This window comes from Aedes albopictus, chromosome 3 (assembly GCF_035046485.1).
Source record: "Aedes albopictus strain Foshan chromosome 3, AalbF5, whole genome shotgun sequence".
NCBI lineage: Eukaryota > Metazoa > Arthropoda > Insecta > Diptera > Culicidae > Aedes > Aedes albopictus.
This window is the reverse complement of record NC_085138.1, coordinates 154,543,890-154,558,429: the sequence shown is the minus strand read 5'-3', so window position 1 is coordinate 154,558,429 and position 14,540 is coordinate 154,543,890. Positions and strand designations below refer to the sequence as shown.

General features: G+C 40.9%; 1 protein-coding gene across 3 annotated transcripts in view; it reads right to left on the bottom strand.

Annotated features, from left to right (window-relative positions):
• The window catches only part of LOC109431771 (uncharacterized), a 436,488-nt gene that overhangs the window by 34,954 nt on the left and 386,994 nt on the right, over positions 1-14,540 (bottom strand). For all 3 annotated transcript variants that reach the window (XM_062856052.1, XM_062856051.1, XM_062856053.1), the window contains one exon: positions 5,533-5,688. In XM_062856052.1, coding sequence (XP_062712036.1) covers positions 5,533-5,688 — 156 coding nt within the window. The remainder of the gene's footprint in view (positions 1-5,532; positions 5,689-14,540) is intronic.

Sequence of the window (14,540 nt, the reverse complement as noted above, 5' to 3'; positions counted from 1 at the left end):
GTATAACAAGTGATATTTTATGAAGTTTTGTGGTGACAACATACTCTTTAAATGCTATAACCTTTTTAACATGTACTTTGTATTACCACCATGATGATAAAAAGGCTTATAGAATCACACAACATTCAAAACTTGAAGATCCTGAAGTGATGGTTGGCATTCCTTCTTTACCCCATTAATCACCGTATCACTCACTTTTATGACGGCAAACATATTTTAAAGCTTATGTTCTTATTGAAAATTTAAAAAAAATGTAAAATGCATCACGAAAATAGCGTTGCATTACTTTTTGTGACAACATGAATTAGTAACCATTGATTGAAAGTCTAGCGACCTCCCTCTTGTCATTTTGATTGTCAACCTTTTTTTCTTCTCGAAATCCTTGTATCGTTACTGGTTGTCGTTAGCTAAATATCAACGGAAAGCTCCCATAATCCTATCCCTTCTAAAAAAACCATTGTTCTCTCTAACCTTGACCAAACGGCGAGTTTAACGGTTCCCCAAAACTAACATAGAATAAAGGAAAAATCCCCCAAAAATGTAAAGTTTATTTCCAATGAAATTGGCTCCTTTATTCCCAAGGCGCATGAGCCTTCAAATAAAGGTTTAAAGAAACATGCGACATATGCTTGAAAAGACTGTTCTGAATGAATGTACTGTAGATTTGTATTATTGAATCTTCTTCGGATCATTATAATGTAGAATGTGGAAACATCGCGAAGATAGATACTCCGCACAACCATAGTTTTGAAGATACAATTAACCTTACGTACCCGACCCCCGATAACTAATTTTCAAAATGCTGGCATTTCGTGAATTTTCCTCCGATTTTTTTTGAAGTCTTCCTTGATCGATCATAAATTGGTGCTTATTCATTACACTCAAGTGGCCATGTAGTATCCGGAACAATTCCGGATATATTCCGGATTGTACTGGAGTCAGGGGGTGGGGCAGGAGTCTGTTTTGCAAACTGGCTAAAAGTGATTATTTCGTGTGTGTTATTGTGTCTCAGAGGCCCCAGCATAACCTGCTCCAGGTGTTACGGAGCGGTCATATCAGTTGATACATATCCCGAGCAAAGGCGGATAACAAAATGATAACAAGTTCTGTTACCTGGTTATCATTCGTTTGATAATTGAGTTTGTTATCATTTAGGTTGAATTAAGAGCCAACATAACAAAACTGATAACTCATATTTACTTCTCGAATATCAAAATGATAAGAAGTTAAGTTATCATTGAGTTCAAGTTGATAACTAATTGTGTTATACAATATTTTGTTCAACATTATATTTAGTTATCAAAATGAAAAAAATACAGCTGATTGATAACTAGTTTTGTTATCAATGAGTTATCATTCAGTGCTATTTTATCGACCAAAATAGAAAAACATCTACTTTACCGACAGTCACCTATTGAAAAAAGTTTCTTATAATTTACAACCAATGTTTTCAACTATTGCGCCCAGGCAGGTCTCGAACCCTGATCGAGTGATTGTCGGTCGCAGCCGATAGCCCCTATACCAACGGGACTCATTGAGAGTGAGAGCAATAAAATGCTACGCTTTCGTACTGCAGTCGCATTGAAGGTGGAAAGCGGAATCTATTTTTAGATTCGAGGTTCATCAGACTCTCAGTTTTGGGAAGGCTTTGAAATATGAGTTTGGAAACAGATAACATATTTTGTTATCATTTAGTATTTGTATGTTATCGCGGTATACCAAAATTATCGATAACTAAATTGGTTATCATCTGGTTATCATCAATTGAAAAAGATGATAACAAAAATAACAAAATGATAACACCGATAACACAGTTTATTATCAAAAAGATATCACTTTGCTATCCGCCTTTGCTCGGGATTTAAGTCATTTTTTTATCCCATTCTTTCGAAATCATGAAGATTGATACGTCACTCCGCATGTTTTGGTCGGAAACCAGAAATGTCCCGATGACACCCCCGTGGAACCTGTGCTATATGTTCCGGGGTGGCCATATTAGTTGATAGGTACATACTTCAGTCTATCGTTTCTGACTCAGTCATTCGAAATCATGAAAATTAATATGTCGCACGACATGCTTAGGTTGAAAATCAGAAGTGTCCCCAATGAGGCCCCGCGGAACTTGTCACGGTGATCCGGATGGGCCAACTTATTCAAATTTGGTTATGGCAGTTGTGTTTCACTGTTTGGCTGAAAATCGATGATTCAAACACAACAACACACAAAATAATCACTTTGTCATTTTGACAACCCCCTGACCCCAGCACAACCCGGAATATCGCCGGAATGTTTCCGGATATTGCATGGCCACTTGAGTATAATAAACTAGAACCAATTTATGATCAATTGAGGGTGACTTAAAAAAAAATCGGATGAAAATTGACAAAATGCCAGTATTTTGCAAGTAAGTTGTCGGTATCGGGTACGTATAGGTTAAATAAACTTCGAAACAGACTCCCCAGGGCCCATTCCGATGGCCACCATAGGGCCAGAGCGGGTTTGAAGGCTTATTTGTGTCCTGCCGGACAGCTATCATCTGTCTGAAAAACATTGCCGAAGACACCAACATTCTATCTATCAAAACATTTGATCTGCAACTAGATGTCTTTAGCCGTAACGGGACACCATTTGCAAAACACTGTTTTCACGCGAGCGTAACGTTGCGCTCCCGAAACTAAATCAAGAATATTTCCAAAACTATACATTTCTCAGTAAAACCTACTTCGGCAATCTTGTCCACATCAATCCGAAGAAGAAATGTCTAGAAGACTTCATTATTCAAAACTTCATAACAGAGCTGATATACGCATTTCAGTTTGAAAATTTTAAAAAGAAGATTTCTGCGATGGTGTCCCGTTACGAAATGTAACATGTTATATCATGTAAATTGGAACCAAACCCCCATAAAACAAGTATTGCACCAGAAAGTACATCTAATAGGCTTGTTATAAAACCTGTTAAACCATATGCTCATGAACCTTATATTCGATTGCAGACATCATTTGTTCACGAAAGTTAGCTCCTCGCGGTGTCCCGTTACGCTGGAATGTGTCAATAGCGGGTGACTGCAACGCCTGAGCTGTAGAATGGGGCAGCCGTTTCACGAATCAGCGGGGCAGATCCAGCTAGAAGTACTGATCATGGTAGATGTCGATCTGACTAAAACAGAGCGGAGTTGATCAACGTCGTTACTTTTTGTGCCTGTTACTGTATCCATACTGTATGTTTTACGATACCTACTCTCACAGCGATCTACTGGCGGTTCGTTACAGTATCGACTACAACAACAGCAGGCAGAGGGTAGAAGAAGAGGCGACTAGGCCAAGACCAAGCCCTCCGCCGTGAGCGAAACCTACTCGGTTTTTGGCGGAGACGAGCTGCTGCCCATGATCGCATAGTTGACGTAACCACCATTGACAATGTCAGCAGTCGCAAGCTAATATCTAACGCATGTGAATAATTATGCCCTGTTTTATTCAATAGAGCACGAGATCTAATCACTAGCTAGATGTCAACGTGAAAAAAAGTCTTAAGCTTTTCATTATTCATTGTAAAAAATTCAAATGTGTGTTGAAAACAACAGTGGCGCTTACGTCAACTATGCGATTATGGGCAGAGCTAGTAGCAGTGTCCTTGGGTGCGTGCGATGCGACCATCGCGCCCAAGTCCACCCAAGAAATGCGATTCCACTGACGGCGAATGCAGCGAACGCGAACTGAGAAAGAGCGAAACGAACGGGTTTAGTTCGCCGTTGCCAAAGTCACGCTGACGACCGCGATAAGTGCAAGCAAAAAAGCCTGCTTTGATGGTCCCTCTCAGAGTGCCAAGCCAATGCGAATCCATGGAGTTATGCCTGCAGGACAGTTTTGGCCAAAACAAGGCTCCTACAGAGCAGTCTCCAGAGATGTTGAAGGGGATCATCGAGGAGCTTTTGCGCGTCATGCTCCTAGTCCTTGCGGCCTCCTTTCGCAGAACAGCTGAAGACTGGGGCTGGCCGATGAGGAACTTGCGGGGATTGCGAAATCCCTTAGCGTAGGTAAAGCCCCAGGTCCGGACGGAGTTCCAAACCTGGTTTCCTATGCAGAAATGCTTGAACAAAGGAGTTTTCCCAGAAGTTCTGAATCGTCTGAGTCTGGTACTATAGCCCAAGGCGGGATAACCACCCAGAGACCTATCAACATATAGACACGGCGGGGAAAGTGATCGAGAAGATCATCCTCAACAGGCTATTAGCCCTCGAGCAATCGCGCTGTTGTATTTTGTACAGCACGTTGAAATAATCTCGCTTTTCGTGTTCAGCATTAACGTGGTGCTGACGGTGGTGGGCAACCGCGCGACCCAGTCAACACACGATCGCATATGATGTTGAATAGTATGCAAAAGTGGAGGCGATATGCGTACACTTTACACGCGGTTTAATGGGAGTTCGTACGTATATGGCCTCCACTTTTGCATCCTATTCAACATCATTTACGACTTTGTGTTAGCTGGGGAGTTACGGAAGGTTGAGGAACATCGAGGGTGTAAATGATCTCTTGAGTAATCAGTTCGGCTTCCTGAAAGGAAGGTCGACCGTACACGCCATCTTTACAAAGACCGCCGTGCAGTAGTGACCCACTGACCCCGGATGTAAGGAACGCGTTTAATAGCACCAGTTGGGCGACTATTGCCGATGCGTTCCTGCGTCTGGTGATACCCGGGTACCTGTACAAGATACTCGGAAGTTACTTACAGAATCTAGTTCTAGTCTACGATACAGAGGTATGTCGGAAGTGCTTAGACATAACTTCAGGAGTACCGCATGGTTTTTTCCTGGTCCAGGAAAAGTGCTGGCATTGGCGGCAATGGGCATGTTTTAGGATTAGGCCGGGAAGGTCAAGTCTCTCTATAGTAATACCATTGAAATAATGTAACAGAGTTTTTGATTTAAAGTAAAAGTGTCAATATTGTACCACTAAAAATTAACAGAAATCGTGAACTATATCAAACGACGAAAAAGCCTTAATGAAATATGCAAAAGCAAGTTCTCAGAAGCTCATGAATATGTATCATGGTATGGTACTTACACACCGTTGCACTGATACACGTGTAACGAGCACATATGCCTCATTGAAAGAAAATAGGGCTTTTCACCAGTTTCAGTCAAAGAAGTCTTTTTTTTTTATATTAATTTTCCTCAGCATTACATACCTCTCGGATGTCTCTTAAGAAGTATGTTTCCAAAGAAAATTCCTGGTAATGGAACATACATCGACTTTGGAACACCGAAGTGGCATCAAATTTTGCCTAAATAAATGAAAAATCCTCTCATCCGCTGTTCCCGGAATACAGCAGCGACGACCGTGAAACATTTTCACCATCTCGCCAACGGCGGCACACACGTGGAACGTTGACTCTTGCTTTACGATGACTGACATGCATGCATATGGAACAGTCGGTATAACTGCGCACCGAGACTGACTCTCCGTCCCAACAACACACTCGCCGTAGCTACATACATAGGTAGGTAGGAAGGTATAGGTAGGTACTTACCCGAATTTTCCGCACGATTTTCCGGCTGTCGTTTTTTATGTCGAGGGTCACGGTAACGTTCTCCCCGTGCACATACGCCGCCTTGTTGAGGGAGGCTTTCAGATTCACACGACCGTCGGCCCACAGAAACGGTTTGTCCACGGATACCTGCGGTCCCTGTGCGTGTGTGTTTGAGGAGGGGGTGGGCGAGGAAGAAAAAAGAAAATAGAAATGAAAATTGTGGTAAAATGGAAAGTTTTTTTCAATTGTTATTCGTTCAGCTGTTACTCTCGAGCTATTATCGAGAGGCGTATTCACGTTTAGTGATTTTGAAATGGTTGTTGCCCGTGGTGCTGCTATTGTGAGGATGCACTGGTGTATTAACATAGGATTTAATTTTCAATAAGCTGTAGAATTATGGTATCTTAGCTAAAAGTGGACCCTTAACCAATAGTGAATCCCCGGCAATTACTCTTAAATTTCCTGCTCAAATCTGTCGACGAGATTCCTCCTACAAATCCTTTGCGCTTTCTCAGCAAATATATTCCATGACTCCTTCAGGGGTGGGATTTCCTGGGAGTTCTTAATGATTCTCTTGGGCTCTTCCAGGAGTTTATTTTGAGATTCCTAAAGAGATACAGTCTGTGACTGCTTCAGGAGCTTTTGTCAGGATTCCTCCGCGAAGTATTCCCGAGATTCTTCCAGAGTTTTTTTTTAATAAAACACTACCGTCTTCAACCAGAGGTTGTACAGACTGAACAAGCACTAACATATGACAACGGACAACACACAATAACACCCAGTGGCCCAGTGGAGAATTTTCCGTTTGACGAAAAGTTTTCCCCGACTGGAGCGGAATCAAACCCACCCTCCGAGGCTTACGAAACGCCTGCATGACTGACGCCTCTAGTCGCACGGCCACGAAGCCCACTTTTATGGCATATCTTGAGGAATACCTTCTGGGATTACCTAGAATCTTTTATCCTCTAATGATTCCATCCTAGATTCTCCTAATAGTTAATTTTGGAATGTTTTGAGACGTTTTTTTTACTTCCAGAAGGTATTCCTGGGAATTTCAGCAATTTTACCCGGTATTCTTTTGGTATTCCTCCAGGAGTTCTCTCGGCAATTGCTTCAGGAATTCGTTTCGAGATTCTTTTAGAAACTCGTTCAAAAAATCTGTCAGGAATTCCTTCCATGTATTCTATGTGAGATTCCTCCCGAAGTTGCATCTGGGATTTCTTCAGGAATTCTTTTTGAGATCGTTCCAGGAATTTTTTAAGAACATCGAACGGGATTCCTACGGCAGTTCCATGGGAACTTTTTCCAGAATTCCTCCAAGAGCCTCTTCTGGATTCCTCCAGGAACCACTTTCAGGATTTCCGGGAATCCTTCGGGAGCTCCATCAGGGGTTCATTCCTCCAGAATTTTTCTTAGCTTCTGTCAGGATTTGCTTCTGAAATTTCTTCAGGAAATCCATCGCAAAATTCTTCGGGTAAATCTTCCGGGAAGTTCTTCTGAAACTCTTTCAGAAATTACTAACAGAATTTCTTCAGGAACTCTTTCCAGGAATAATCTAGCAACTCTTTTCTGATTTTTGCCAAGAGATTCGTTTGGAATTCCTGCAGGTCCTTCTGGAGTTGATCTGGAAGTTCATTCTGGAATTTTTTCGGATGTTTTCAATGGAAATCGTCCAGGAGTTTAGGGAGTATTTTGAGAAATTCCTACTGCAGTTTGATTTTGTGGAATTCTTCATGAAGTTCCCACTGGGTTTCCTCCAGAAAATATTCCAGCAAGTTCCTTCTGATTTTCTCAGAGGCTATTAGGCTATTAATCTCGGATGGAATTCATAAAGGATTCTTGGAACTTCATGAGAAATCTCGGAAGAAATCTCTTGAAGTCTAGTAGGTATCTCAGAAGTAATCTCGAAAGGATTTCCTGCGATTGAACTTGTAGGGGAATTTAGAAGAAAGTCCTGGAAGGACCCCAGAGAACCCAGAGAACTTCAGAAGGAATCCCAAAAAGAATAGTAGATATAGCTCCCTGAGGAATCACAGAAGGAAATTCTAGAGGGATCCTAGAAAAAAAAAATGTGCAGACACCACGGAAGGAGTTCCTGGAAAAATCTCAGGAAATATTGCTGGAGTAATCTTGGTAGGAGTATACTAAGAGGGATCTCAGAGTTGATTTCTAGAAAAATAAGGCATTTTGAAAAAATGTAGGAACTTCAAAAATAATCTCAAATAGTATTCCTCAAGCAAACCAGGAAATAATCTCTAAAGGAATGCCGTGAGTACTTCCTGGAGGAATCCTGGGAAGAGCTCTGGAAGGAATCCCAGACGTAACCTCTTTAGGAATCTCAGAAGCAACTCCTGGAAGAACCCCACAGGAAATTTCTAAACGAATCCTTAATGAATCCCCGAAAGAATCCCATTGAGGACTCCCTGGAAATCTCACAAGAAATTTCTGGAGGAGCCCTGAAACAAATTTATAGAAAAACCACGAAGGATTTCTCGTAGGAATCTCGGATCGATTTCCTGTGGAATCCCAGAAGCACAATTTATCCATGCACATGAACCCCACGTTGAGTGAAATAAAACCAACAATGAAAAGCTGGTGAAATTTGCGTCCAAATCGTAAATTACAAGGACACGAAACGTAGAAGACTTTGAGTCGTTCATTCCGTCTGAGAATGAGAAGAAATGGCTAGAGTTTGCGAAGAAGCACATTCCTAATCCTGAGGAGTTTAACCAAATGCTGATCCCGGAAAAGATTGGTAATGCTGAAGCACATTAAAGCCTATTTGAGGAAGCAGATAATTGATGAAAGCATTAATGGGCTTCTTCAGTGGTGCTCAAAAAATTCCATATTTTAAACCTACACAACAAACTTGGCCGAAATCATTTTTTTTAAATGAATTTCGATGCCCGGGAACATATTTAAAACTCAATTTGAAACTTCGCAACACTGAATGCGACTGTAAATGACCACACTGGCGCCTTGAATAGGGCAAAAATATTTAGAATTAGAGGTGGGGCGTTTGCGTTGATTTTTTGAGTAATAAAAATATGCTTTCGCTTTATTTATCAAAACTTTCTCAATTTACTATCGATTTTCAGTCTTTTTGCATGGATCGCTTTAAAGTTGATTCATAAATAAACTTGTAGCTTTTTCTAGAAACAAGCTAAATTACAGTATATTATAATTTATTTATTTTTTTTTACTCAAAATTTGAACTTAACAGTCCAAAACTTTTCAATTGCATGACCGATTTCAAATCTTTTAGCATATAAAGACGGCTATACTGGTGTGCACAAACAGGCGACATGATTATCCACTACCTACGGGCGATCTGGATCGTCCGTGGAGTTCTGAGATCTACAATGCGAGATGGTGGCTCCAGAGAGGATTTGAATTATTAGATTTAAAAATAAAAAATTGTAAACGAATGCATTGAAGTCAGTTCACGGGGACCGGTAACGTTGGCTTAGTTGTTGAATAAGTTTATTTTGAATCAGTATTTAAACCGAAACACAGAAACTTTGTCTGTAACACGTAAAACTAATGCTATGTTCAGACTACCGAGTTATAGCATGACACAAGCAACGTTATATTCTTATATCACGGAACCGATCACACTGCGTGTTTGGTGATATATAGCTTGACAGGTGATATGCAGATGTAAATATGTCTACACAAGCTGCTAGGACAATGACGTGGTCATTTTGACGGGAGCTTGATCTCCTACCCGGTGTTTTAGCCACTCTAGAAGACGCCTAGAAATTTTTACAACTAATTGTATCTGCTACTGTTGGAAAACTCGTATCTTGGCAGGAATTCGATAGATTCCGCTAAAAACTTGCTACTGTTGCCAAAAAATACATCTTCGTATGAAGCTACAGATGAAGCTGCCGGAACTTGTGAGACCTTATCTTAATCCTAAATCTATTATTTTTCAAGTAACTTATTACAGAATTCTCTAAGAATTCGTTTCATGAGTTGCCTCTAGGGATTCGTTCGGGAATTCCCTCTGGGGATTATTCCAGGAGTTACCTGTGGAGATTCCCCCAGGAGTTTCCTATGGAGAGTTCCTCCAGGAGTTCCCTTTGGAAAATTCGTCCAGGAGTTCTCTCTTCAGGAGTTCCCTGTGGAGATTCCTCCAAGAGTTCCCACAGGGATTTTCAACAACAGTTTTTTCTGGGAATTCCTCTGGGAGTTCTCTCTGAGGACTCCTACTGGAGTTCCCTTTGAGGATTCCTCCGGGAGTTCCCACAGTTAATTCCTACTGGAGATTCCTCTGTGTATACATCGGGGTTTTCCCTCTGGATGTTCATTCCCTCTGGATGTTCAACTCCTGCAGGGGTCTCTTTTAAAGATTCCTCTAGCATTTCCCTGTGGAGATTCCTCCAAAAGTTCTAACGAAAATTTCTTCGGCAGGTCCCGCTCTGGGGATTCTTCCATGAGTTTCGTCTATGGTTTCGTCCAAAAGTTACATCTGGGAATTCCTCCTTAATTTCCCTCTGGAAATTTCTCAGGTAATTCTTTCTGAGAATTCCTCCAGAAAGCTCCTTCGGAGGATTCCTCCAAGATTACCTTCCCTCCAGAGCGAAATCGTGGAAGAATCCTCAAAGAGAACTTCTGGTTGAATCTCCAGAGGGAACCCCAGGAGTGATCCACAGGGGGAACTCCTGGACGAATCCCCAGATGAACTTTCCGAGGAATCCTTAGACGGAACTCCCGTGAAAATCCCGAGAACAAACTCCTGAAGGCATCTCTAGAGGGATCTTCCGGGAAATTCTTCAGAAAGTGTTCCTGAAGGAATCTACAGATGGAACTCTTGGAGAAATCTACAGAGGGTACACCAGGAGTAGTCTTCAGAACGAACTCACGGAAGAATCCCCAGAGGGTACTACAGGAGAAATTTCCGGAGACAACACCTGGAGCAATCACAAGAGGGAATTTCCAGAGAAATACCCAGAGAGAGCTTCCACAGAAATCGCAGAGGCATTCCTGGAGGAACCTCCAGATGGAAGGGATCCCGAGGTTTGAGCCACTCTAGAAGACGCCTAGAAAATTTTACATCTAAATGTATCTACAACTGTTGGAAAATTCGTATCTTGGCAGGAATTTGATAGATTCCGCCAGAAGCTTGTTACTGTTGCCAAAAAAATAGATCTTCCTATGAAGCTACGGATGAAGCAGCCGGAACTTGTGAGACCTTATCTAAATCCATTATTTTTTTAAACGTATTGCAGGAATTCGTTTCAGTAGTTGCCTCTAGGGATTCGCCCGGGAATTCCCTCTAGGGATTATTCCAGGCGTTACCTGTGGAGATTCCTCCAGGAGTTTCCTATTCCTCCTCCTCCAGGAGTTCCCTTTGGAAATTCGTCCAGAAGTTCTCTCTGGGGTTTCCTTCAGAAGTTCCCTGTGGGGATTCCTCCAAGAGCTCCCACTGGGATTTTCACCAACAGTTTTCTCTGGGAATTCCTCCGGGAGCTCTCTCTGATGACTGCTATTGGAGTTTCCTTTGAGGATTTTTCCGGGAGTTCCCACAGTTAATCCCTACAGGAGATTACTCTGTACATACATCGGGGTTTTCTCTCTGGATGTTCATTCCCTCTGCACGGTGCTCCATTTACCGTTATTATAAAATAAAATATACCATCAAAACCTGAAACGCCATTCTCTTTATTTATCTATCCCACACCTCTGGGCAAATTTTTAAAATCATCGTTGGGCGAAATTTTGAGTTACGCCCTTTTAAAGGGCCTAACCTATAAAAAATCGTGTTTTCTATAGAATAACACCACATTTCATAACAGAATCATGAATTAAGGGCATCCATAACATAAATTATCTTGAATAATATTGAAATTTGGTAGTATGCATCCATATAAATATTAGTGGAGTGTATTTTCGATCAAAATTGGCCATTACGTCAATATACGGTAGGTTTACTTAGGGCCTATAGAAAACAAACATTTCATCGGTGTAACAATTCAATTAAAAGTATATTGTATTGTGATTCCATAATATTATGTCTATAGATATTCATATTACCCTCAGTCAAGGCGATAGTATTCACATGCATCTAGCTCCACCATTTCAAAAGAACGTAACTGATCTTCAACACAATATCTTCTCCCATAGCTTTAGATCATATCTCATCTTTCCCAGGACACCAACAACCACTATCGGAAAGAATTACATTTTCCCCGTCCAGTAGTAGTTGTACATTGCGCCGGAGAGAAAAAGGTTTGGTTTCGGCAAGCAGTTTCGCCTTTTTGAAATTTTATCACCGATTGAGTTTAAATAAGGGCGAAAGTAACAAGATTGATTTCTCTTCATCGACTCTCTCTTCTGCAAATTAAAGTGACAAGATGCAAATTCAATCGATTTTTATCACACTTAGACGCTAGAATGCATCGCAATCTAGCGATTTATGACCAAAAAGTGCAACCTTAGTTGCATCTTGTCACTTTAATTTTAAGAAGAGAGAGTCAATCTAGATTATAACATTTGAAAAGTGCGTAACAACCATTGCAAATTTCTGCTTCTTCAAATCCTCCAGAGCGTATTTCCCATTATTCACGTAAACTCTAACCAGTAACAGGAAGAGCAGTCTCCCCTCTATCTGATAACAGGATAAATTTGCATTAATAAATTGAATGCTATGCTGCAATGATATGCTGCATGAAAATTCTCTCTTTTTTTTTAATATGTAGTCATACTAATTTTACTTTTATCGACCTATTATACATTGCAAGAATAAAAAAAAATCGCGTAAAGTTTTGCAAAAATGTAAGTAGATATGCGCGGTTGCATTTAACTGCTTCGGTATCTTTAGCGCGGTCAATCCTTAGTTATTTTCCGCACTTATCGTAGAAGACACGAACACGATATGATGTACTGGCGACGATCTATGAGCGATTTTGAACATTTTTACGCGCAATATTGTCTTTCGATTTTTTTTTTCATTTCTACGTTTTGTTTTCTCAGCCTCAGTATTTCAAAAGGGCGTAACAACATTCCAAAACAATACCTTTTTTCAAAGCTGTGGCATGGCACTTAAAAACGAAACGAATGCTCCTCTTTTGATGGCTTACATTAGAGGGGTGACATGCAATCTACATCCATATAAGAAGGTGCCGTATCAAAAAGCAGTTACGCCCTTCTGAAATGCTGAAGCTGATGAAGACAAAACGGACAAAAGGTCAAATAAAAGTAAAATTAGTAGGGGTAAAAGGTCTTACCTACATATTTTGAAAGAAGAAAAAAAAATTCATCCTGATTATTTGTTGCCTGTTCCGACTTTTGGCCTTTCCATATTTTGTTTTTCTATTCTTATAACTTAAGATAGGGTGACAATAGGTATTATCGGCAGGTTTGTTCTCTTCGTCATGGGGGGTTTTTGTCAGCCAAATCGCCTGAAAGTTGGTCATATAATTCAGCTTAGTTGGGAAGGATTTGAGACCAACTGTGAGTTCGATAGGTTAAAAAAAACCCAAAGACGAAGAGAACAAAACAGCCGAGAATAGGTAATTTCCCCTATTTGGCAAACAGACATATTTCTTTTTGTTTAATTTATGGTGGCCCATATTTTTGACTATTGTTTTTAAAGCAAATTTGCTGTATAAAGAGTGTACGCGTATCGGTGCTAACATTACAAAAAGGTGAAACTTCTTGCCGAAACCAAACCTTTATTGAAAGGTTGGTGCTGTATGCATGTGAATACTATCGCCTTGACTGAGAGTAATATGAACATCTATAGACATATGGAATCACAATACAATATACCTACTTTTAATTGAATTGTTACACCGATGAAATGTTTGTTTTCTACAGGCCCTAAGAACACCTACCGTATGTTGGCGTAATGACTAATTTTGATAGAAAATGCACTCCACCGATATTTATATGGATGCATACTACCAAATTTCAATATTATTCATGATAATTTATGTTATTGATGCCTTTAATTCATGATTCTGTTATGAAATGTGGTGTTATTCTATAGAAAACACGATTTTTTAGAGGTTAGGCCCTTTAAAAGGGCGTAACTCAAAATTTCGCCCAACGATGATTTTAAAAATTTGCCCAGAGGTGTGGGATAGATAAATAAAGAGAATGGCGTTTCAGGTTTTGATGGTATATTTTATTTTATAATAACGGTAAATGGAGCACCGTGCTCTGGAGATTCCTCCACGAGTTCCTAACGGAAATTTCTTCAGGAGGATCCTCTCTGAGAATCTCTCCATGAGTTTCGCCTGGGGATTCTTCCAGGAGTTACCTCTGGAAATTTCTCAGGTAATTCTTTCTGGGAATTCCTCCAGATGTTGCCTCTGAGGATTCCTCCAGGAGTACCTTCCCTCTAGAAGGAAATCGTGAAAGAATCCTCAAAGAGAACTTTTGGTGGAATCTCCAGAGGGAACTCCTAGAGTGATCCACAGAGGGAACTCCTGTAGGAATTCCCAGATGAACTTTCCGAAGAATTCTTAGACGGAACTCCCGTGAAAACCCCGAGAACGAACTCCTGGAGGCATCACTAAAGGGATCTTCCGAGAAATTCTTCAGAGGGGGTTCCTGAAGGAATCTCCAGATGGAACTCTTGGAGGAATCCACAGAGGGTACACCTGGAGAAGTCTTCAAAACGAACTCACGGAAGACTCCCCAGAGGGAACTACTGGAGAAATCCCCGGAGACAGCACCTGGAGCAATCACAAGAGGGAATTTCCAGAAAAAATACCCAGAAAGAGCTTCCACAGAAATCGCAGAGGCATACCTGGAGAAATTTCCAGATGGAACTCTCGGAGGAATCCCCAGAGACAACTCCTAGAGGAATCCTTAGATAGAACTTGCAGCGAAACTTCCGGAGGAATCCTCAGTGGAACTTCCTGGTTAATCCCCAGAGGGAACTCATAGGAAAATCTCCAGAGCGAATCCCTGGAGGAATCCCTAAAGGGAACTTCCGGGGTAATCCCCAGAGGAAACTTCCGGAGAAACCCTCAGAGGAACTTTCAGAAGAACCC